The sequence below is a fragment of the Dromiciops gliroides genome, chromosome 3 (assembly GCF_019393635.1).
Source record: "Dromiciops gliroides isolate mDroGli1 chromosome 3, mDroGli1.pri, whole genome shotgun sequence".
In the NCBI taxonomy this organism is placed as follows: domain Eukaryota; kingdom Metazoa; phylum Chordata; class Mammalia; order Microbiotheria; family Microbiotheriidae; genus Dromiciops; species Dromiciops gliroides.
Genome location: NC_057863.1, coordinates 214,871,152 through 214,896,349, shown reverse-complemented (window position 1 = coordinate 214,896,349; position 25,198 = coordinate 214,871,152). Strand labels below are relative to the sequence as shown.

Below are 25,198 nucleotides of genomic sequence, written 5' to 3'. Positions count from 1 at the left end.
CTTTATTTATGTGTCACCCTCATAGAGGAAGCTTATTTTGGTTGCCTTGGTTAGTGAGTGCTCTCCCACTTCAAATTACCATTTATATATTTACCTATCCCATCCTCTGAGTGGAATGAAAGTTCCCTGAGGGCATGAACTACCATTAGTTTTGTCTTTGTATCTGAAGTGCATATAGGTCTGAGAGTGGACTGGTCAAATTGGGGTCCAGCCTTGGGAATAGGAGTAGGATTGCTCTGCTTGCAATCACCTCCCTTTCCAGATGTGGCAGCAGGCAGAGACCTTGTCCCCCCCCCCTTAGTCCTCCCCCTCAGCCCCCTATGTGTGCTCCCAGGACTGGGTACTCATTGCCTAGTCCCAGTTACTTAGGGATAGGGACAGAACCTGTCATTTCATTAGTACAGGGGACTCCCAGGGGAAAGAAACTCTCTCTGTCAATGTTGGTTGGCATATTTGCATCTATGCTGCTGGTGGCTCAGTGGATAGAGCACCAGGCTTGGAATCAGAAAGACCTGAAGGAAAATTTTACTTTAGACATTTACTATGAGACCTTGGGCAAGTCACTTAACTTTAGTTTTGTCAACTGTAAAATTGAGGTAATAATAGCATCTACTGTTCTACTGATCTACTGATCAACTGAGATATTTGTAAAATCACTTAGCACAGTACTTGGCATAGAGTAGGTGACATGAATGGCTATTATCCCTTTCCACCCTTCCAAATGCAGCAGATAATGTAAGAGTTGTTTATGGCACTGATTTGCCCAGAGTCAGACTTCTAGTATGTGTCAGAGGTGGGATTTGAATCAGGTTCTCTTGGCTTCAAGGCTGGTTCTCTATCCACTATTCCATACCTCCTCTCCCATAGTAGATTCTCAATAACAAGATGGTTGGACTGAATTTATTGGAAACTACTAGTGACTAGTGATTCGTGGAGGTAGAGTGCCCCTCCAACCCCTGCTTTTGTGTCATGTTGTTGTTTAGTCATTTTTTAGTTGTGTCCAACTCTTCATGATGCCATTTGGGGTTTTCTTGGTAGAGATACTGGAGTGGTTTGACATTTCCTTCTCCAGCTCATTTTACAGATGAGGAAACTGAGGCAAACAGGGTGAAGTGACTTGCCCAGAGTCACAAAGCTAGTAAGTGTCTGAGGACAGATTTGAAATCAGGTCTTCCCGATTCTAGGTCTAGTGCTTTATCTACTCTATTACCTTGTGTCATGGGGTCTTATCAATCCCAAACTGAGATATCTTTATTCTTGCCCCAGGTACAAAAATGTTTACTTTTTGTTTTGAGGTTATGGCTTTTGGGGCCTACAATCTACCTTTGCTCCCAGATATTCTCTAATATAGAATAATTTATGGACAACCTTTCCTTTCTTCTTTGTGGATGAGAAAAGGCATGACCCTAACTTTATGTAACTTTTCCAGCAAACATTTTAATGGGCTATGAAAAAACTTTTCTAGCACAAATCATCCTTTTTCTTTAAACTCCATAAATGTCTAGAATTCTTAGGTCTTGCATGAACATTTGGTGTTTGGACTCCCTTTCCTAATATCTAATTGTGTTTTTTTTTTTGGGGGGGGTTGTTACCTAATGTACTTTTGAAGTAATGCCCATATATAGTTATTTTAGTTGTGTCTGAATCTTTGTGAACACATCTGGGGTTTTCTTGGCAAAGATATTGGAGTGGTTTGTCATATCCTTCTGTTGTTGGGTTTTTGGTTTTTTTTTGGTGAGGCAATTGGGGTTAAGTGACTTGCCCAGGGTCACACAGCCAGTAAGTGTTAAGTGTCTGAGGTCGTATTTGAACTCAGGTACTCCTGACTCCAGGGCCGGTGCTCTATCCACTGCGCCACCTAGCTGCCCCTTGCCATATCCTTCTACAGCTCATTTTATAGTTGAGGAAACTGAGGCAAACAGGGTCAAGGGACTTGCTCAGAGTCACAAAGCTAGTCTATGTCTGAGGCAGGATTTGAACTCATGAAGATGAGTCTTCCTGATTCCAAATCCAGTGCTCTGTCTACTGCGCCACCTAGTTGCCATATGTATGTATATATAGAAATATATATACACATATATCAGTGCAAATTATAAAAAGTATATATATCTCTAATCATATGTATCTCTATATATGTATACACAATTATACACATATGCCCACATACATACATATATATACATACATATATACAAATATATATACAAATATGTATACATATATATATATACACATATATATATATATATATTCAGGCAGTGAAATCCTCTTTTATAATTTGTACTGCTACAATTTACTCATGCCGATTGTGGTCTGGTGTCTATAATACAAAGGCTGTTCCCCTTGAAAAGGATCACTTGGAAGTGAACACGTTGCAGCAGATAAGTTAAGCTCATCTCCTTATGTACAGACTCGTGATTTTCGATTTTCCTGTGGAGCTGTGAACACACAGCTGCAGTACTTTGCAGCATTGGTATAGCCCAGTACTTTATCTGTAGTTCTGTGCTCTCATTTCAGCCTGGAAAAATAGGGAAAGCAGTTCTTTCTCTTTTATTTATTTATTTAGTCAGAAACCTCCCTGCAGATAGCTGCAGGGATGTCAGGAAGACACAAAACATTGCAGGCTGTGAGGTTTAGTGCTTTCAAAACACCTAAAGTGCTTGCCTTTTTTTAGATGTGTATACCCCAGCATATAGTCTGATAACTGAGGAAAGGGGTGATTTGTTATTTTTGTTTTTCTTGGAAAGACTGTGGTGAGGAAAACCTCTTCATTGATCAAGCACAAGAAAAGCAGGTAATATGTCTGATTTTAGTTCATTCTACCTTTTTCTTATATAAGCAGAATTCTGCATCACAGACATATGTCATTCTATAAAAGAACAGACATATGCTTGCCTGATGTACTTTATTGCTTTGAAATTCAGTGAGTACAGATTTAAGCTTTAAACATGATGATTGAAAAGCAGTTGTCATTATTAAATAGACAAAGACAGATGGCTTTGTGATCTGAAGTGTTCTGACCTATTTATAATGATGCAGAGCACACAAGTATTAAGGAATGTAGATGGAGGGAAGGTAGTCATTCCCGTTTAGATGAGGTTACAGATAAAATCTTTCATGTTCCACTTGTTTTTATTCTGATCACTCCTCTATGTAACTGCATTATATCACTTTGTCTTATCAGGCTAAACAGTCTACTCTCTCCTCCTGTTGACACCTTCAGGTTATTATGAGAATTATAAGTCATCCCTTAGTCCTGTTAGGCACCAATTTTATCTTTTGGGCTTCACAAAATAGTTTATATATGCGCATAAGAACTGAAAGACTAATTCCCTACAGTGTTTTATGCCTCTCCTTGTGAAGGAAGTGGTGTTTATACATTGATCAGTTTGGAGCAGTTTTACATAAGGGCCTGAGTACATGGCACATGTAGCTTTTTAAAAAAAAAAATCATTCAACTCCTGGTTTTTAACAATCAAGGTGAAGAGTCAGAATGAATTAAGTAAAATATATATTTTGCTAGTTCTTAGGGACTTAATAAATTATTTTGTCTCCACAGGTTCCTCTTAAGGAATGGGATTCTCTTTCTTGGTTAACATTTATAAATTACTTCATTTATGCAACAAATATTTTTGAGTACCTACCATACCTGAGGCATTATGGACTATGTAAAGAAGATGAAAACATAGTTCCTGCTTTTATAGAATTCATAATCTTGTATGGGAGATCAAATATATATATACATATACATACATAAACACACAAATACACATATATGTGTGTATATATATATATATACAAATATATATATAAATAGATAGAAAACAAGGCAAAATTTGTACAAAAAAGACAACAAAATAAAGAAGAATGGAATGAAATACCTTTTACAGAAAGGGCTCAGGGTAGAATTCTTAACCAAATAATAGAGATGATTATAGAAGAGAAAACAAGTTAGGCTCTTTAAAATTAAAAAGCTTTTGTATGAACAAAATCAATGCAGCAAGAATAAAGTGAAACTTAACTTTTGGGAAAAAAGTTTTGCTTCAGATATCTGTGATAAGGGTCTAATACAGGCTACACAGAGAATTAACACAAATATATAAGACTGAGTTGTTCTCTAATATAGACAAATTCTTAAAGGATTTGAAGAAACAAGAATTTCAAACTATATATAACTACAGGAAAAAAATTGTTCCATATAACTTATGACAAGAGAAATGCAAGTTAAAGCAACTCTGAGGCATATTAATTAGCCAGGAAACAGCACCAAAGATTGTCAGAGGTAGTGAATTTCCCCTTGAGCTTTGGATGCTTTAGGACTTTTATTTCCACCCTTTCATTTACAAACTTTCTCAGAATTAAAAAAAAGTTTAAAAAGTTATCATTTATTTTTAACATTCTTTTTAAAAAAAAATGTTCAGGTCTAAATTCTCTCCTTCCCTTCTATTTCCTCCCCCAATCACCAAGAAGTAAAGCAATAGGATATCAATTGTACATGTGAAATCATGCATAACGTATTTCCATATTAGCCATATTTTTGAATGTAAGAAAAATAAAGAAAGTGAGAAAATTATACTTCATTTTGTACTTAAAGCCCATCAGTTCCCTCTCTGGAAGTGGATAGCATTTTTTCATCATGAAGCCTTTGGAATTGTCTTGGATCATTGTATTTATCAGTGGCCAAGTCTTTCACAGTTGATCATTATTACAACATTGGTGTTACTGTGCACAATGATCTCCTGGGCCTTCTCACTTCACTTAGTATAAGTTCATATAGGTCTTACCATGTTTTTCTGAAACCACAGAATTTGTTCAGCCATTCCCCAATTTGATGAGTATTCCTTCAATGTTCAATTATTGACCACCACAAAAATAGCTGCTATAAATATTTTTGTACATGTGGGTCCTTTCCCTTTTTCCTTTGATCTCTTTGGGACACACACCTAGTAGTGGTCTCGCTGGGTCAAAGGGTATGCACAGTTTTATAGCCCCTTTGGGTCTAGTTCCAATTTGTTCTCCAGAATGGTTGGACCAGTTCACTACTCCACCAACAGTTCATTAGAGAACCTATTTTTTCCCTCATCCCTTCCAACATTTATCATTTTGATTAGGTATGAGGTGGTAGCTCAGAGTTGTTTTAATTTGCCTTTTTCTAATCAATGGTGATTTAGAATATTTTTACATGTGATGATAGATAGCTTTGATTTCTTTTTCTGAAAACTGCCTGTTTATAATACTTTGATCATTTATCAATTGGGGAATGACTTAGTTTTAGAAATTTGACTCAGTTCTATATTCAGTGTATATTTGAGAAAGGAGGCCTTTATCAGAGAATCTTACTATAAAAATGTTTATATTACTTCAGTGTCTATGGTACCTTTAAGCAAAATGTAGTTTCCCATATTATCTCTTCTAATTAGATCTTTTTTTTTTTTTTTGCGGGGGCAATGAGGGTTAAGTGACTTGCCTAGGGTCACACAGCTAGTGAGTGTCATGTGTCTGAGGCTGGATTTGAACTCAGGTAACTCCTGAATCCAGGGCCGGTGCTTTATCTACTGTGCCACCTAGCTGCCCCCAAATAGATCTATTTTTGCTTTTACTTTGAGATCATAATTGCTATCCTTGCTTTTTAAAAAAAAGTTTAGTTGAAGTATATTAGATTCTGCTCCAGCCCTTTATTTTTAACTCTGTATGTCTTTCTGTTTTAAGTGTGTCTGTTGTAAATGACATATTGTTGGATTCTGGTTTCCAATCCATCTTATTATCTGCTTCCATTTTATGATCGAGCTCATCCATTCACATTCGTAGTTATGATTACTGTGTATCTCCCTATATCCCATTATCTTCTATTTCTTACTCTCTCTCTTTTTATCCTGTCCTTGATCAAAAGTCTATTTTGCTTCTAACCACTTAATCTGTCCTCCTTTTTAATCAAATCTCCCACTTTCTCTTATCCCCTTTCTCTCCTATTGGGTAAGTTACATTTATATACACAAGTGAGTGTGTATATATGTTTCCCCCTCTTTGAACCAAATTTGATGATTCAAACATTGTCCACTACTCCTTCATTTTCCCCTCCACTGTAAAAGTTCTTCCTTGACTGCCTCTTTTATGTGAGAAAACTTACCTCTCCCTTCCCCCTTCTCCTAGTACATCTCTCTTTCTCAGCCCTTAATTTTTTTTGAGACCATTTCAATATAATTGACTCACACCCATGCCTCTGTCTATGGAAATTCCTTTTAGCTGTTCTAATAATAATAAAGTTCTTAGCCATTCCGTGTATATTTTCCCATATAGAATTTACTGAGTCCCTTATAATTACTCTTTCATATTTACCTTTTTATGCTTTTCTTGAGTGTTCTGTTTGAATGTTAAATTTTCTATTCAACTCTGGCCTTTTCATCAGGAATGCTTGAAAGCCTTCTGTTTCATTAAATGTCCATTTTTTCTCCCCTGAAGGATTATACATAGTTTTGCTGTGTAGGCGATTCTTGACTGTAGTCCTAGTTCCTTTGCATTCCAGAATATCATATTCAAAGCCCTCTGCTTCTTTAATGTGGAAAGTGCTAAATTTTGTGTTATCCTGACTGTAGATCCACAATATTTGAATTTCTTTCTGACTTGAAGTATTTTGTCTTTACCCTGGGAGCTCTGGAATTTGGTTATAATATTCTTGGGAGTTTTGATTTTGGGATCTCTTTCAGGAGGTGATTGGTGGATTCTTTCAATTTCTATTTTACTCTCTGGATCTAAGATAGTGAGGCACTTTTCCCTGGTAATTTCTTGAAATGTGATGTCTAGGCTCTTTCTTTGATCATGGCTTTCAGGTAGTCCGATAATTCTTAAATTATCTCTCCTTGTTCTATTTTCCAGATCAGTAGTTTTTCCCATTAAATATTTAACATTTTGTTTTTTCATTCTTTTGACTTTGTTTTATTGTTTATTTTTAAAATAGTATTTTATTTCTTTTTTCCCAATTACATGTGAAGATAGTTTTCAACATTCATTTTTTGTAAGATTTTGAGTTCCAAATTTTTCTCTCTTTTCCTTCCCTCCCCCTTCTCTAAGACAGTAAGAAATCTTATATGTTATACATTACAATCATGTTAAATATATTTCTACATTAGTCATGTTGTGAGAGAAGAATCAGAACAAAAGGGAAAAACCACATTAAAGAAGAAACAAACAACAACAAAAGTGAAACTGGCATGCTTTAATCTACATTCTGACGCTATAATTCTTTTTCTGGATGTGGAGAGCATTTTCCATCATGAGTCTTTTGGAATTATCTTGGATCATTGTATTGCTGAGAATCATCTGTATTGTATTGTATTGCTGAGATCATCTATCACAGATGATCATTACACAAAGTTGTTGTTACTGTGTACGATGTTCTTGGTTCTACTCATTTTAATCAGCATCAATTAATGTAAATCTTCCCAGGTTTTTCTGAAATCCATCTGCTTTCTTACAGCACAACAATATTCCATTAAATTCATATATCACAACTTGTTTAGTCATTTCCCAATTGATGGGCATCCCCTCACTTTCCAATTCTTTGCTACCACAAAAAGAGCAGCTATAAATATTTTTGTACATGTGGGTCCTTTTCCCTTTTTTATGATTTCTTTAGGATATAGACCCAGTAGTGGTATTGCTGGGTCAAAGGGTATGCACAGTTTTAAAGTCTTTTGGGCATGGTTTCAAATTGCTCTCCAGAATGGTTGGATCAGTTCAGAACTCCACCAACAATTCACTATTTTCTTCTCCAATATTTATCATTTTCCTTTTTTGTTATATTAGCTAATATGATTGGTGTGAGGTGGTACCTCAGAGTTGTTTTAATTTTTCTTTCTCCAATCAATAGTGATTGAGAACATTTTTTCATATAGCTGTAGAGAGAGAGCTTTAATTTCTTCATTTGAAAACTGCCTGTTCATATCCTTTGACCATTTCTCAATTGGGGAATGACTTGCATTCTTATAAATTTTATCCACTTCTCTATATATTTTAGAAATTAGGCCTTATCAGAAACATTGGCTGTAAAAATTATTTCTCTGTTTTCTGCTTTCCGTGTAATCTTGATTGAATTGGTTTTATTTGTGCAAAACCTTTTTAATTTAACGTAATCAAAATGATCCATTTTGCATTTCATAATGTTCTCTATCTCATCTTTAGTCATAAATTCTTCCCCTCTCCATAGATCTGACAGACAAACTATTCCTTCCTCTTCTAATTTGGCTATGTTATCACCCTTTATGTCTAAATCATGTTTCCATTTTTGTTTTACTTTGGTATACAGTATAAGATGTCGGTCTGTGCCTAGTTTCTGCCATACTATTTTACAGTTTTCCCAGCAGCTTTTGTCAAATAATGAATTATTTTCCCAGAAGCTGGAGTCTTTGTGTTTATTAGAGTAGACTGCTATATTCATTTACTACTGTGTTTTGTGTGCCTAACCTATTCTACTGATTCACCACTCTATTTCTTAGCCAGTACCAAATGGTTTTGATGGTTGCTGTTTTATATTGTAGTTTTAGATCTGGTACAGCTATGCCACTTTACTTTGCATTTTTCATTAATTCCCTCAATATTCTTGACCTGTGGTTATTCCAGATGAATTATGTTGTTATAACTTTTTCCAGCTCTATAAAATGATTTTTGGTAGAGTTCAATTGTTTTTTTGATGTCTCATGGATTCATTAGCTTCTACTTGCCCAATTCTAATTTTTAAGGAATTATTTTCTTTAGTAAGCTTTTGTACATCTTTCCCCATTTGGCCTATTTTACTTTTTAAGGAGTTCTTTTCTTCAGTGAATTTTTGTGCCTCTTTTACCTGGCTATTAATTCTCTTCTCATAATTTTCTTCCACCACTCATTTCTTTTCCCAATTTTTCTTCTTCTACTCTTATCTTTCTTTAACTCTTCTGGGAGTTCTTGCTGGACTTGGGTCCAGTTAGCATTTTTGAGACTTTTTGTGGCTGTTTTCACATCATCTTCTTCTGTCTGAGTTTATATCTTAGTCTTCCCTGGCACTGTAATAGCTTTTGATAGTCAAGTTCCCTTTTTTTTGTTTGCTAATTTTTCAGCCTGTTTCTTTACTTTGAACTTTATGTTCAAGTTGGGCTCTGCTCACCTCAGCATGGGGAGGTACTGTCCCAAGCTTCAGGTTTTTTTGTGCTGCTGTTTTCAGAGCTAGTTCTGGAGGCTGCAAGTTTCAGTGCTTCCAAGGTGGAGTGATTCAAGGAGAGGTATAGTCACTGCTCTCCTAGTCTATGCTCTGGTCTTTATCCAGGAAGGGCCCCATCCCCCTGCAGCCATAATCACCAGCATTCCTCTTTGCCTTGGATGTGCAACCAGGACCCCTGCTCTCTTGGGACTGAACAACCACCAGCACTCCTCTCTGCTTTGGAACTGTGCCCCAGAATGGCATATGGGCAACAGAATTGTCCAGCAGTGCCTGTGAAAGTACTCAGTACCTATGAAAGGTCCTCTGTAATCTCTTTCTGACCAGTTGTTTGACTCCCTTACTATCTCTGGTCTGAGAGCTCCTAAAACTGCTGATGAGGCCATGGTTATTTCTGCCTTATGTGTGGGCTTGGGACAGGTCCAAACTTCTCCTGTTTACTTCCTAAATTTTCTTAGGCCAGAAAAATGTCTCACCCTGACTTTTTGTTGGCCCTGTCACTTCAAAATTTGATTTGAGGCATTATTTTAAAGTTGTTTGGAAGGGAATGTTGAGAGAGTACATCTGAGTTGCCTCTAAGCTCTCATCTTCCTCAGAACTTTATTTCTACCCCTACATGGACAAATAGGAGAGAGGGGGAAAAGAAAAGAAAGAAAGAGTTTAGAAATGAAGGAATGCATCCAGGTAAGGGGGGTTTAAGGACAGAGAATTTGATGCTAGAAGCAGAGTTTTGGTCTTAGGAAATAAGAGAACTCTAAAGAAGCATAAGTGGGTAAACTTTCTGCTAGTCTTAGGATACTGGTCTGGGTTCTTTTCCTTTTTTAAATTTAAATTAAGACTAAGTATCTCTATTTTACCCAGGCTGATTACAGGGGCTACTCATGGTCCTGATATCACTGACTGGCATGAAAGTTTTGACCTCTGTTTTTGTCTTGAGCCAGTTCCTTATGGAACTGGTCTCTCTCTCTCCATATATATATATGTGTGTGTGTGTGTGTGTGTGTGTGTGTGTGTGTGTGTGTATGTATATATGTATGTATATATGTGTGTACATATATGTATGTGTATATGTATATATGTGTGTATATGTATATACACACACATATATTTTATATATACATATATATTTTATACACACACACATATATATATATTTTTGGGGGGGGGCAGGGCAATGAGGGTTGAATGACTTGCCCAGGGTCACATAGCTAGTAAGTGTCAAGTGTCTGAGGCTGGATTTGAATTCAGGTCCTCCTGAATCCAGGGCTGGTGCTTTATCCACTGCGCCACCTAGCTGTCCCCTAGGCTCATTATATGCTGAACTTTATGTGGATACTCAATGTGCTTAGCCCACTGCAGCTCAGAACTCCTGAGCTTCAGCTAGCCTCAGCGTTCCCTGGTAGCTAAGATTGCAAGTTCTTTGTGAAAGAGTTTAGTCATACTCTAGCCAAGGATTTCTGCTTAGCTAGAGAAGGTGGCAGCTACTCCTAATGGGAAGAGGAAAGTGGCCAGCAGCAGGCCCAGTGAGCACAGCAGAGTATTGTACTCAGCCAAAATATCTTGTCTAGTGAGTCGAAGCACAAAGGATATCAGGAGATGGGGTGTAAGTGAGCTTCCTCAGCAGCTGCTAGCTGGACATATTGAGAGAGAGCTAAATTTTGGCTACCCCAAAGTCTATGTGAGTATGTAAGCTTGTAGACAGCTGGCTTTGCAAGGGCAAGGATCCTTACACTTCCTAATGGTGACCCTGGTAACTCTTGTCACCTGTTGAAGCTCATTCTTTGTTTACACTCTGTTACACTGATTGGCTCCTTATCCATCTCAGCTGCTGCTTCCAGCTGTGCCTGTTGTCCTATTCCTCAAGCTCTGCTAATGATTTATCACTGTCACATTCTCTTCCTGACACTGTCTCAGTCTAAAGCTGCAGCGTCTCTTGTTCTGCGTCACCAGATGGTCTCTGTTGCTTCACTAGGAATCTTGTGAGGTCCAAGATGGCTGCAGAAAGAAGGTGGGAATCTTCTCTTTCTTTTCCTGTCGATAATTCGTGGTCCAGAGAGCTAAACTCCCCTGGCTCTTACAAATGACTTTTGGTGTATCTATAGCCTTGTCACAAGGAAATAGTTCTTCCTTCAGAAAACAGCAAGCAGGGTCTCACCTTTAGTGTTTATTTTTTTAATTTTTAAAAATTTAAAAATTTTAATTTTTAACTTAATTTTTAATTTTTTTATTCACCTTTAGTATTTAAAACTGTCCTTTATATAGGCTGAAGCTTGGCAGAACTGGGTAGGTTTAGAGCTACCCATGCACCCTGGGAGGTAAAGGGCAGAATCTTCCACCTGAGTGCCTGTGGTAGGGGATTTATGCCTTCTTTTGGTTTTCAGTCAGGGGGATGAATTAGAGACCAGAGCAGCTGTTTGGAACAGAATAGCCCATTTGAGATTCAGTGAAGGCAGCTAACTGTATGATGTAAGCCTGTTTTGGGTAGAGAACTTAATAGTCTGTACAGCATGGCCAAGCAGTTCTCTGCCTCCAGAGCCAATGTAAAATGATGCGTTAAGCGGTTATTTGTTGAAGGAGCAGGGCTGATGGCACAGGGTCATTGGAGCCCCACCCTCAGAGGATAAGCACAGTGCTCTGAGGCCTATTACTGCTGGCCCAGGTGGAAGAGTTTGAGGAGCCTGGTTCTGGAAGCTCATTATGGGGTGTAAGGGAAGGACCCTGATGCCCAATTCAGAGCAGAGGCAGATGTTCTCTTTTTGTTCTTACCATGTAGAGATAAGGAAGGCAGATACAGAGATTTCGTGGAGGTAGAACCCACAAGATATGGCAAATTATTTGATATAAGGAAAGAGAGCAGAGTCACAGATGACCCCAGGGTTGTCTATCTGGATAACTGAAAGGGCAGGGCTGCTCTCAATAGAAATAGGGAAGTTTGGGCAGAGAGTGGATTTAGGGAGGAAGATGATGACATCTGTTTTTGACATGTCAAATATGAGATCCCAGTGAGACATCACTATGCTGGGTTTTTTTGTTTTGTTTTGTTTTGTTTGCAGGGCAGTGAGGGTTAAATGACTTGCCCAGGGTCACACAGTTACTAAGTGTCAAGTGTCTGAGGCCAGATTTGAACTCAGGTCTTCCTGAATCCAGGGCCGGTGTTTTATCTACTGCACCACCTAGCTGCCCCCATGCTGTTTTTGTATGCTACCAAATGTAGGGCAGGTGGCAAATAATATATTAATAACTAGCTTTTATATAGCACTTTAAAGTGGTCAGAGCCCCTTATGAATATTATATCATTTTATTCTCACAATAACCCTATGAGGCTGGGGCTATTATTATCTCAGTTTTGCAGATTGAGGAAACTAACTTGCACCAGGTAACATAGCTAATGAGTGCCTGAGACTGAATTTGAGCTTGGTTTTTCCTAATACCAGCTTCCTTATATCACAGCCATACATAGTCTCCTTAAGAGTATTTAAGGCTTTTGGTTTCAAAGTGGAACAATTTGTATATCCATGTTGGGGTAAGGTTTTTTTTAAATGTAATAAACGTTTTTATTTATACTTTTGGGTTCCAATTTTTATCCCTCTTTCCCTCCCTCACCTCCCCCCTTTCTGAGATGGCAAGCAATCAGATATGGGTTTTACATATATGATTATGTAAAACACTACCATATTGGTCATTTTGTACAAGAAAACTTGATTAAAAGAAAAAAATGACAGAAAATGAGTGGGGTAACCTAACATTATTGGGCCATCATAACAGATGTATCAGATGTAAGCTTTTCATTTTGCCAGTGAAATGAATCAGGTTCCACAATGTGCAGACTAATTCTTGGAAGTGAGCAGGGTGCTTTTCATGAAAACTTTAGGCCACTGGGGGAGTTATTTAATTAAAAGACTTTACCAACATATCCTATTAAATGGTCTTCTACTGTCAGTAATTCTTGATTATCTGTGTATATGTAAAAAGAGACAGGGAAGAATATGTACATACATGTGTGTGTGTATATATATATATATATACACACACACACATATACATACATACACACATATATATGTATATATGAAGTCCTCAGTCACTGTTACCAGTTTTATGAGAGCTATAGAGCCTACATTCTTTTCTCCTCTAAGTCATTCTTATCTGTTGGTGGTGGTGGCTCAGTTCTAGCTAGATGGCACTTGGGAGTGTGAGGTGCATAATTGACTTAGCTTAGCTCCTGAAGAGAAAGCAAATGAGCTCTCTTTTGAAATATTACCTTGGAGAAGCTGCACTCTGAACAAATGAAAAACAAATGATAGTCTTGGGGAATGAATAATGCAGCCTAAGTCAAGAGGAAGGAGACACTTAGGGTAGGATGTTGTGTCTTCTATACGATGTAGCCACTGTGTTGGGTGCTTACTTGTCTCCATTGTTACCAGGGAGCTAGTCTTCCTGTTCTCTTGCAGAGATATACTTAGTGATCTCACGTAGAGGTGAGCCCTGCAGGGGGCGACCACTGCATAGATTCCATCGGTTGTGAAAAGTTGAGAGTAGTAGATAAGGTGGTCCTTATATGGTCTGGAGCACTTAGGTGGCATGATGCATAGAGTGTTGGAATTGGAGTTAGGAAGACCTGAGTTCAAATTTGGCTTCAGATACCAACTGTGTGACTCCGGGCAAGTCACCCTCAATTTCTTCTACTGTGAAATTGGGATAATAATAGCACCCAGTTGTTGCGAGGATCAAATGAAATAGTATTTGTAAAGTGTTTTGCATAGTACCTGGCATATTCCCTTCCTTCTTTTTTAAAGTAAGCCCCTCCCTGTCATATACTTGAAGAACCATACTTGCACATAGGAGGGTCCTAATCTGTTGTGTTAGTTATGCCATGTTTGTTTGTTATCTAACCTCCCCATACCCCCACCTTTTAAAGAAATGTTACCTTCGAAAAAACTGATACTATTATAATGAAGCAACTTTTATATTAAAAAATAACATTGGGTAATTTTGTTTTAACAAGCTAGTAGAATTCTAGCATATTCTTTCCTCTTTTGGACTGTTATAAATTACTAATTTACTGATTTTTTTTTACAAATATGGATACCTTTATACTTTTATTTTTCTGTTCATTCAATTTAATTAAACAAACTATTATTAAGCATTTACTATGTATAAGACCCGATGATACATGCTAAGTTTTTGTTATTCAGTCACTTCAGTTGTGTCCAACTCTTTGTGACCCCACTTGTGGTTTTCTTGGCAAAGATACTGGAGTGGTTTGCCATTTCCTTCTCCATTTTACAGATGAGGAAACTGAGGCAAATGGGGTTAAGTGACTTGCCCAGTAAGTGTCTAAAGCCAGGTTTGAACCCAGGAAGATGAGTCTTCCTGATTTCAGGTCCAGCACTCTATCCACTGTGCCACCTAGTTGCCCCTTATCACATTTACTATTGTATATGACAAGAGTATTGTTAAAAGACAAGAGTAAACAACTTTTAGGAAAAAATGATAAATCTCCCTGTGCTTGGTGAGAGGCATGAGGCTCATTCCTTCTTGAAAGAGATATTGGGAAGGGGATGAAAGGAAATGAAAGATCATTGCATTTGGTCTATAATTTGAATAAGTTTCAGTACTGAAGAATCTACATCAAATCTTGTCCATGATTCACTGACACCCTTGGATCTGGAATCCATTGCTGGCTACTTCATAGCTCTAGCCTGTGCTGCTTGCATGGCAGCTGTATCTATATGACTTTTCCTCCCCCAGATCTTTGGGCTTCTCAGTTTCTCTTCCTATGAGTCCAAATGATGGAAAGGACTGGCTTCCGAGTCAGTCCCTCTGCCAGTCCCAAGGTCAGGAAAAAACTGGAATATTCCACCAGAGAGTTGTTGAAGAAGAGAAGGGCCTCAAGAGATTTCTTCTTGGAACCATCATGCATCCATTTCTAGTATCCTCATTTCTTGGTGATGGCTAGGGGACACATGACCAAATACAATGTATTTTTGTCTGAGGTTAAGGGGATATGTATGTGTATACATGCATGTGTGGATGGGTCATTAGAAAGTACCTTGTATAAGAGGTGGCATGTGAACTGAGTATTGAAGGGAGCTAGACTTTTTTTTTTGTGGGGCAATGAGGGTTAAGTGACTTGCCCAGGGTCACACAGCTATTAAGTGTCAAGTGTCTGAGGCTGGATTTGAACTCAGGTCCTTCTGAATCCAGGGCTAGTGCTTTATCTGCTGTGCCACCTAGCTGCCCCCGGAACTAGACATTCTAAGAAGTGGAGCATGAGTTGGGATGCTGTTGTACATGGTGAACAACAATGAAGATGCTTTGATTGTAACAGAATGCATGGAGGGCAATAATGTGAGATCACTCTGGAAAGATGAGTTGAAGCCAGATTGTAAAGGCTTTAAATAATAATCAGAGGTGTTTGTGTTTTATCTTGGAGTCTGTAGAGAAGAGTAGAAGTTTCTTGAGAATGACATGGTCAGACTTGTGATTTAGGAACATTAATTTGGTAACTGTTTGGAGATTGGACTGTTGAGGGGAAGGCAGTCTTTACTGGAGGAAGGGAGATCAGTTAGAAGTCTATGGCAATTGTCCAGAGAAGAGGTGATGTCTATTTTGATATGAAGGATTTTTATCTTCAAATGTCACTGACATATATGTGAAATGTTATATTCATCATGCTATCTATCTCAGTTTTCCAGAAATGTACCTAGTAACATACTCAAGTTTGCTGCTTTTGACTTAATTAGTAAGTCTTTGCATTGAAAATTCTGTTGACCTTCTAATCTAGTAACTTTATTAAAAAGGAAATCACTTTAATTTGTTTTGACTGGTAATTCTAGCATTTTACAGTTGGAAGTTTCCTTAGAAAAATAATCTATTCCAACTGCTTCATTTACTAGACAAGGAAACTGAGCACCATAGAGGTTAAGTAATTAGCCCAGGGTCACATAAGAAGTTGTTAATGAATCCATCCTGGCATTGAATGTGTAACACATTCTTTTTTTAACTGCTCATAAACATTCTGTTCTAGATTCTTACCTTGGATCGGTATCAATAGATCTAAAGTTTCTATCATTCACCCTCCCCCCCCTTTTTGGAAATTGGAACAATATTTGCGTATCTCATCTTCGGTTTAATGATTATTTCCATATGTTGCTTTTGTTCTATGTCTGACATATTTTGAACTTTTAATTTCTATATTCATTCCCATTGGTCATAAGACAGCTAAGTTCTTTTTGGATCTTTAATTCCCCAGCCTCCATTATATTAGTTACAAAAGCAACAGTATCTTTGTTTCTGCTTACTTGTAGCTTAAAAATCATACGTGTTCAAATGATTTTACCCAAAGAGAGTTATGGTAAAAGTATACGTAGAAAAACCAGCCTAAGCAGCTCTTACTGTTGGCTGCCTCTGCTGCTGCAGCTGCCTCTGCTGCTGCAGTGTTCTGGAAAATAACTCAGGATTAGATTATATGGAATCAATTTCCATACCACATGATGTACAATAATTCATAACAAGCATTAATGATTCCTGCTGAGCTGCCCTTAGATACCATGTTGTTAACTGACATTTTCTCCCCCCCACCCAATCCCTTCTTCCTCATTAGTGGCTATGACTGAAGTGGATCAACTAGGAGTGGCTCCTTGTATCTTAGCAAAAATATAAAGGAGAAGACGTGCACACTCTTGGACAAGAGGAGCCTGTGATGAGAATTTATGAGCACACTATTTTGGAGACATGGGATGTAGCCAGTCTGCCCAAAATGAAGATAGGAAATCTGAGAGAGGTAAGTAGTGTGACCATGCCTGTTGTTAATGAATGTGAGAGCAATGTGATTTTCCCCACTCTTCTCCTTTGTTTTTTAGTATTAGATTGAGTGAGCCTGAGTGATTTTTTTTTTATGCAAGGCCTCATGCTTTTTTTCTTTAAGGTTTCATATTGGAGTAACCTGGAAAACTAGTTAATAGAATGACATAACTTGATATCTATAGTGCTAAGTTTCAAAACATTAGGTACTAGATGGTATTTTAAATTTAATTTTAGTTGAAAATATGACTGAATTCATGTAAAAATGAAAGTTAAAAATTCAATGGAAAGACATCAGATTTCTTCCTCTTTCTAAAATGTCCTCTATCATAGAAACCATTTGCAAACAGGCACTCAATATATACTCATGTGGCAAATGACCCAGTATCAGATTATGTAGGATCTCTTTCTATAACAGCTGATGTAGAGAAATTCAAGTTTAAAACTTAAGTTATTCCAAAAACTTAATTTGATTTTAAATTTTATAAGGCAAAGATCAAATTAGTTTTCATGTCTGTTCAACACTAGATTTCACAAGAGCTATACCATACTTTGAGAAATGTAAAAGTAAATTTTTATGTACCTAGGTTATTTTTTAAGGTATAAACATTACTTTAAAAATATAGACTTTTTCACTTGCCACAATATAAGAAAAACCTACCCTTTGCAATAAAACATAGAGACTTAAGAATTATTTTTACTATACTCTTTCTAAATGTTAAATATAATTATTGGTGTCTCCCCTTAGAACTTACTAAATTTGCTCCTTGGTCTTTGTGAAATTGATTTATACAGACAAAGTAAAATGAAAACTTGAAGCAATTGTTTGACAATTCTTGGCCACATTTTGTGAAAACGAACCTTGGCTTAAGGTACTATATTACTTCAGTTTAGGCTGAGAGGTGGTCCATACTAGCTTATGTGTTTTGATTTACTTTAGGAATCAAAGTAGCTCTCTCTCTCATAGCATTGTGCCTTCTTGGCTAGTCAGTAGGTGCCAATGAGTAAGCTGTTCACTGGAAATAGATGAGGAACCTGAGAGAGGCATTAATGCCTTAAAAAATCAAGAACACCATGTCTTACATTTTCTTTACTGTATAAATTATCCCCTGGGAATAACATCCTGGAAGATGATGGGTAAGCATCGATTCCATAGCTGTAAGATTCCAAACTCTCAGTAACAAAACCACATTTTTTGATAATAACAAACAAAAAACAACCAAACCCCACTATCTTCTATTAAATGAATTCTGGGTATGCATGAAATTCTGCCAACAACAGAGATTTTAAAAATTCGACTATCAGTATGATATAATTGCTTAAATGGGTTGTTTCAAGGGATAGTGGATCCTCCTTTTTGAAGGTTTTTCAAGCAAAGGCTGGGATATTTTAAAGGGAGGGTTCCTTTCATGTATGGGTTGGACTAGATGACTATGAAGTACCTTTCAAGTCTCAAATTCTGTAGGAAGAACACTGGACTGAGATTTAGGATGCCTGAATTCTTGTTCCAACTCTGCTCCCAACCTTGTGCAAGTCCCTTATTCTCTTAGCTTAGCTTCCTTATTTGTAAAAGGAGAGGGTTAGATTAGAAGATCCCTAAGGTACCTGTTAACTTTAATGTGGTATAAACATATTGGATATATGTGGTGCCTTTTAAAAAATTCTACTTTCTACATTGTTTATCTCACTTGTCTACACATTTCTGAATAATTCTAATTCATAATGCAGAATGCTCCTTTTTATGGGCCGGTGAATTTTAAATGATTTTGTCATGATACGAATTACAGAATATTGGGTATTATTGTGATGAGATAATACCTTTTGCCAGGGGAGAGAACCATTTCCTTAAGTCTTACTATTATTTAAAAATAATATTTGTTTAAAAGCAAATAATATGGGGGCGGCTAGGTGGCACAGTGGATAAAGCACCGGCCCTGGATTCATGAGTACCTGAGTTCAAATCCGGCCTCAGACACTTGACACTTACCAGCTGTGTGACCCTGGGCAAGTCACTTAACCCCCATTGCCCCGCAAAAAATAAAAACAAAACCAAAAGCAAATAATATTATTAATGATCATTTGTATTTACTACCTATGTGACCCCAGGCAAGCCACTTAACCGCTATTTGGCTCAGTTTCCTCAACTGCAAAATAGGCATAATGATAGCACCTACCTTACATACTAGGAGAGGGAAACACATGTATAAAGGAAGTTGTGGTCAAGGAAGTTGTTTTGGTTTGGGAAGTCACTGGGGTGGTGAGTAGAGGGATGGGGAATAAATTCAAAGGCCCTTTCCCAGAAACTATGGTAGTATTGATTTGATTATTCATCCTCTATGAAGCTCTAACAAGAGGTAGCTTGTGGGATAAGAAGTGAAGTATGGTCTGAGGCCCAAGGATGGCTGGCAAGATATATGGACCAAGTGTATCTCTCTTGACTTAACTAATCATATTAGTTGTAAGAAATTAATCGTGATTTGGGGTTTTCATTTGGGCAAGCCAGCTAGGCCCAAATGCAGGGTCATGGTTCCAAAATAGAATGGATTAAGTCACTAGGTTGTGGTCTCAGGTGGTCTGAAGGTCCAGAGGAGCATCAGCCCAGCGGATGGCAAGATGACTGGGATGTTCAGTTGGTCTGGGTTCTGGGGATAATCAGATAGAGTGAGCCCTTTGGGCTATGTTAGCTTACTCAACATTCAAGAGAACATAGCTTTAGGGTAGTGGTTTCAAAGCTGAATGGAAAAAAAATGAATGAGCTTCTCCATGAAAAATGTGGTTATGTCTTTCATGGTATAAGTAGCATCTAATCTAAGTAGAAAAATAATATTTTTCCACTTATTTTGTGATATGAATGTCTACACTGGGAGTGAAGAACTGGATGTGAATGGTAGATTTACGGTTCTCCAGGGAAACCCGAAGATTACCAAAATACCAAAAATGTAATATCATGAGTACTCCAGTAAAAGGACTTCCAAGAGTGAGAGTTACTCTTTTGCTACGTGTGTTTTCTAAGCTTAAGTCCACTTTTTTCTACCAATGGGCATCTACTTTATTTATAATTTTATACTACTACAGAAATACTGATAGGAATATTTTGGTGTATACCACAGTACCAAAATTGACCATGTTGTAAGGCATAAGAACTCATAAACAAATACAGAAAAGCGGAAATGTTAATACTAAACAAAGTGTGGGTCAAAAAGCAAATCATAGAAACAATAGGATAAATTTAATCATAGAAAATGGCCGTGAAGAGACAATATACCAAAACCCTTGAGATGCAGCAAAAGTAGACATTAGGGGAAAATGTGTATCTTTAAAAACTTTCATCATCAGAAAGCATGGCCAATACATTAATCTAGAACTAGAAAATTATAATTAAAAAAGCTACAAAACTAACCTCAATTGGATACAAAAAGAGAAATTCTAAAAATTAAAAAAAAAGATTTTGCAACAGAACACAATGTATTGAATTGATAACTAAAACTAGGAGGTTTTTTTGGTAGAAAAAAGCTAACATAATAGTTCTTTAGCTACTCTGATTTTAGAAAGAGAGGAAAACCAAATTGCCAATATAAAAAACAAATGAAGAGGAAATAATGAAATATAAAAATATAAAATTCCCAGTTTGTTATGATAGAAAATTTTAGATGACTCATTTTGGAGAAATTAATGAGCCATAAATGAATTTCCAAAGGGGATAAAACCCCAGAACCAAAGAAATTTGTAATTGAATTCTATCAAACATTCAAAGAATAATTAACTCTAATTTTTTTCCAAATAGTTTTAAAAAATGAAAACAGGGAAAGATGACATCTTACCAAACTCTTTCTATGAGATAAATCTGTTCCTGACACATAATCAGGGAGAGAAAAAGCAAAGAAAGAAAACTATCAACTAATATCTCTAATGAATATCAATGTAAAATTATTAAATAAAATATTAGCAAAATGTCTACAGAAACATAGGAAAAAGATTCTACCCTATGATCAGGGTGAATTTATACCAGGAATGCAAGTTTGCTTTAATATAAGTAAAAGTTTGAACATAATATATTCTATTAATAACAAAAATTATTAAAATGACTAAAAAAGCAGAAAGTTTTTTTTTTACAAAATACATGATTTTATGTTTAAAAATACCAGAAAGAATAAGAATAAATTGAATTTTCTTTATTATGACAAATAATATCTATCTAAAACAAAGAGTTAGCATCATTTGTCATGCAAAAACACTCAAATCTTTCCTATAAGATCAGGAGTAAAGCAAGGATGTACATTGTTATCATTATTATTTTTATATAGTTTTAGAAATACTAGCTATAGCAAAAAAGAAAAGATGAATGAGAGGTGATGAGGGACGGGAGTTCAGGAGAAAGCCAAGGAGTAGTTATATGGACTGGAGCCTCATCTTCATAGTGATACTTTAACCAAGGGGAGCTGACTAAGTGAGAGTATAGAGATAAAAGAAAAGAGGGCCTAGGTCAGAGGTCTTAAGGGATACCTAGTGTGGGTATGACATAGAGAAAAAAAGGAAATTGAGCAAAGGAAACTGAGAAGAGATCAGATGGGTAGGACACTATTTTACCTAGATTGGTTTATGCATATAGTCAGGTGTCTGTGAGGATTGATTGTTTGTTTGAAGCTGAAACATAAAAGTTAATCTATTGAACTGCTACAGGAGAGGGAGCGATTCTTCTCTCTTCTGACTTCTCTGCCCTTGAAATGTGCATCACCACTCTAGTCTAGCTCCTTCTATTCTCTTTTTACCAGGAAGAAGCCACTCTGTAGTTACTGCCCTGGGTTCTTCCCCAAAAGACACAAGGTCTTTTTGAATATGCATGGATGTGAACAATGGGGAAAGTTAATATTACTGATGATTCCAACATCCACATTGACAGCAATGAAAAACTGGCTCAATATTATCTAAGGAGAAAAAAATCCAGATGCAGCATTTAGCCAGCCTGCTTTGGGACATTTATGCAAAGTATCTCAAAAATGAATGTCAATAAGATTTACTCTCCTTTTTCTCAGGACACTCAAACTGTCCATTTAGACCTAGGACTTAAGTTTCTTTCTTTCTCTCTCTCCTACAGAGTCAGTAGCGCTAATTAAAACAGAAAGTGTAAACAAACTTTAACAGGAGCATTTTGGAGTAAATATTTGCCTACTTGGGCAGGGGAAATGGCCATGAGTTGGAAGGAGGAGGAAGGGAAGGAAGAATAGTACGTCACCATCCTTTATTAAATCTCCCAGAGAAAAATGAGTGAAGAAGACCCGAGTTCCAGTTTGGACTCAGATACTTACTGGCGGTATGACCTTGGGCGAGTCACTTAACCTCTGCCTTTCTCAGTTTTTTCATCTGTAAAATGGAGATAATGATAGCACCTACCTCCTAGGGCTGTTGTGAAGATCAAATGAGATGATAATTGTAAAACGCTCAGCACAATGCCTAGAACATAGTAGGTACTATAAAAATGTTAGTTATTATTGTTATTATTATTACTTTAGTCATATCTCCCCTCTAGGTCCTGACAGGCAGAAGTGGCACTGCTAGCCTCCTTTTCCATCTGTCTTTCACCCATATTTTACTAACTCCATCCCCGACCCAAATAGAAGTTGAAAATTAAGTTGCTTGATTTGCAAAATTGGCACTCATTCCCAGGCTCCCAGCTTGAAGAAACTCTTCAATTCACTTTCTCTCTTCTTTTGAGAACCTAGCAAGCCAAGCCATTTCCTTTTGGCCCATAAAGCTTCATTTTCCAAGGCACAGTTTCTCTGTGTTGGAGAGATACCCAAGGTTATATAAACATAAGTAGTTTTTCCTCCTTTCTCCATTTTTTTGCTCTAAAGCTCTTTGAAAATATTTATTGATGCCTTTTATTTTTATATCATAGTCACTATGTTTAATTTTTAATTTAAAATTTTAATTTAATTTAATCTTTTAAATTAGATTTCTAAGCTATAAGGAAGAGATATTCTTTTGAGGCTTTCTTGGGTGTAAACTACCCTTGATGAAGAACTTGTCTTTCTGTATTTTAGGCTGGCATCCAGAAATTCACATCTCATTTTCAGATACCATCTTCTTCTTATCTCTTGCCTTCAATGTCTGGCAGTAATGAAAACATTCCTTGTGTCCTTGTGGTGTTAGGTATAATGAATGAAGAGTAAATTTCACAAAATATCAGATTGGAAAGAACTTCCAATTTTGTGAGTAAATATAAGATGATATACAGGGAAGACAAGATTATTGTTGTTGAATTGTTTTTCAGTTGTATCTGACTCTGTGACCCCATTTGGGATTTTCTTGGCAAAGATACTGGAGTGGTTTGCCATTTCCTTCTGCAGCTCATTTTACAGATGAGGAAATTGAGGTAAACAGAGTTAAGTAACTTGCCCAGAGTCACACAGTTAGTGTCTAGGGCCATATTTGAATTCAGGAAGATGAGTCTTCCTTACTGTAAGCCCAGAACTCTATCTACTGTACCACCTAGATGCCCTGAGGACAAGATAGCAGTCTTCAACTATTTGAAGGGTTTTCTTGGAGAAAGATTGAGAGTTATTCCAATTTGACCTGGGGGTCACAGATAAAAAGTAGAGAGGTAGATTTAGGTTTCGGAGACATTAGAGATCATATGAACTTTCCCCCTTATTTGACAGATGAAGAAACTGAGGCCCAGAGAGAAAGGAAGGAAAGAAATAAGGATTACTATAGCACCTACTATGTGTCAGGCAGTGTGCTAAGCCCCTTACAAATATCTCATTTGATCCTCACAACAACCTGGGAGGTAGGTGCTATTTATTATCCCTATTTTGAGGAAGCTGAGGTGCACAGAGGTTAGGTGAGTTGCCCGGAGTTGATAAGAGTCTGAGGCTGCATGTGAACCCTAGGTCTTCTTAATTATATGTCCAGCACTCTATCTATTGTGCCACTCAGCTGCCTCTAGAACGCTATGAAGTTCTATTTTCTGATATGATTATTTTTGAGGTTGAAGCTTTATTCTGATGTAGTAAAACACACCCAGTAACGTCCATGCAGCATGTCACTAATAGATGATCCCAGACTGCCTCAGATGGGTACCCAATGCCTTAACCTGAAGCAACTCTGTTATTTTTCCGATTCTTACCTTAACTAAATTATTTTTAATACTTCACCTGAGTTGTAGCAAACATTTTCAAGTTTTAGTGGCATAAATTTGGAATCAGTTTTAATGAACAATCTGCCTTTGAAATTAGGGGATCTTTCCCATTGCAATTCTTTTTTTTTTTTTTGCTGGGCAATGAGGGTTAAGTGACTTGCCCAGGGTCACACAGCTAGTGTCAAGCATCTGAGGCCAGATTTGAACTCAGGTCCTCCTGACTCCAGGGCCAGTGGTGCTCTATCCACTGCACCACCTAGCTGCCCCCAATGAAGTAATTTTTCAATAATTTTCTTCATACAAGATGAGTGATTTTCTTTCCTTTAGTTTCTGTGGGGTTAATTCATCTCAAGTTAAATCCAAATGATTTTAGGCTTTGGAAGAAATATAGTTGTCATCGACATCATAATATCGTAGAATGCTAAATTGAAGTTTTTAGCTTTTTTTTTTAGTGAGGCAATTGGGATTAAGTGACTTGCCCAGGGTCACACATCTAGTAAGTATCAAGGGTGTGAGGCTGGATTTGAACTCAGGTCCTCCTGAATCCAGGGCCAGAGCTCTATCCACTGCACCACCTAGCTGCCCAGTTGTTGTTTTTTTTAAGTTTTGTTTTGTTGAAAAGAACTTTATGGATCATTTAGTCTACTTCCTTCATAATTCTATTAATATTCTCTATTTTTTAAACAAATATATCATATTGTTGACTTATATTGGGTAAAATGTTGGTTATATTTCACTTAAATTACATCTGCTATATTTATACATAAAATTACTATCAAAACTGGCTCTCAGTTTATTTATCCATTCCTTAATTGATGAGTACCTTTTTAATTTTTAATTCTTTGCCACCACAAAAAGAACTGATATATATATATATATATATATGTATATAAAATAAAATATCTTTTCCTCTTTCTTTGATTTCTTTGGAGTACAGTCCCAGCTAAAACCCCTCTTCCTGATTACCTTTATATTTACACATAAAATTACTATCAAAACTGGGCCTCAGTTTATTTATCCATTCCTTAATTGATGAGTACCCTTTTAATTTTTAATTCTTTGCCACC

The 25,198-nt window shown here is 36.9% G+C and overlaps 1 protein-coding gene across 2 annotated transcripts in view; it reads left to right on the top strand.

Annotated features, from left to right (window-relative positions):
- The first annotated feature begins 2,453 nt into the window (after positions 1-2,453).
- The window catches only part of PPEF1 (protein phosphatase with EF-hand domain 1), a 151,802-nt gene continuing 129,057 nt past the window's right edge, over positions 2,454-25,198 (top strand). Inside the window, exons 1-2 of one of the 2 annotated variants that reach the window (XM_043996780.1) lie at positions 2,454-2,794; positions 16,794-16,973. In XM_043996780.1, the coding sequence (XP_043852715.1) occupies positions 16,925-16,973 (49 nt within the window). In that variant the 5' untranslated portion in view covers positions 2,454-2,794; positions 16,794-16,924. Of the gene's footprint in view, positions 2,795-11,069; positions 11,196-16,793; positions 16,974-25,198 lie in introns of those variants that run through there. The other variant, XM_043996781.1, reaches the window with a different exon arrangement.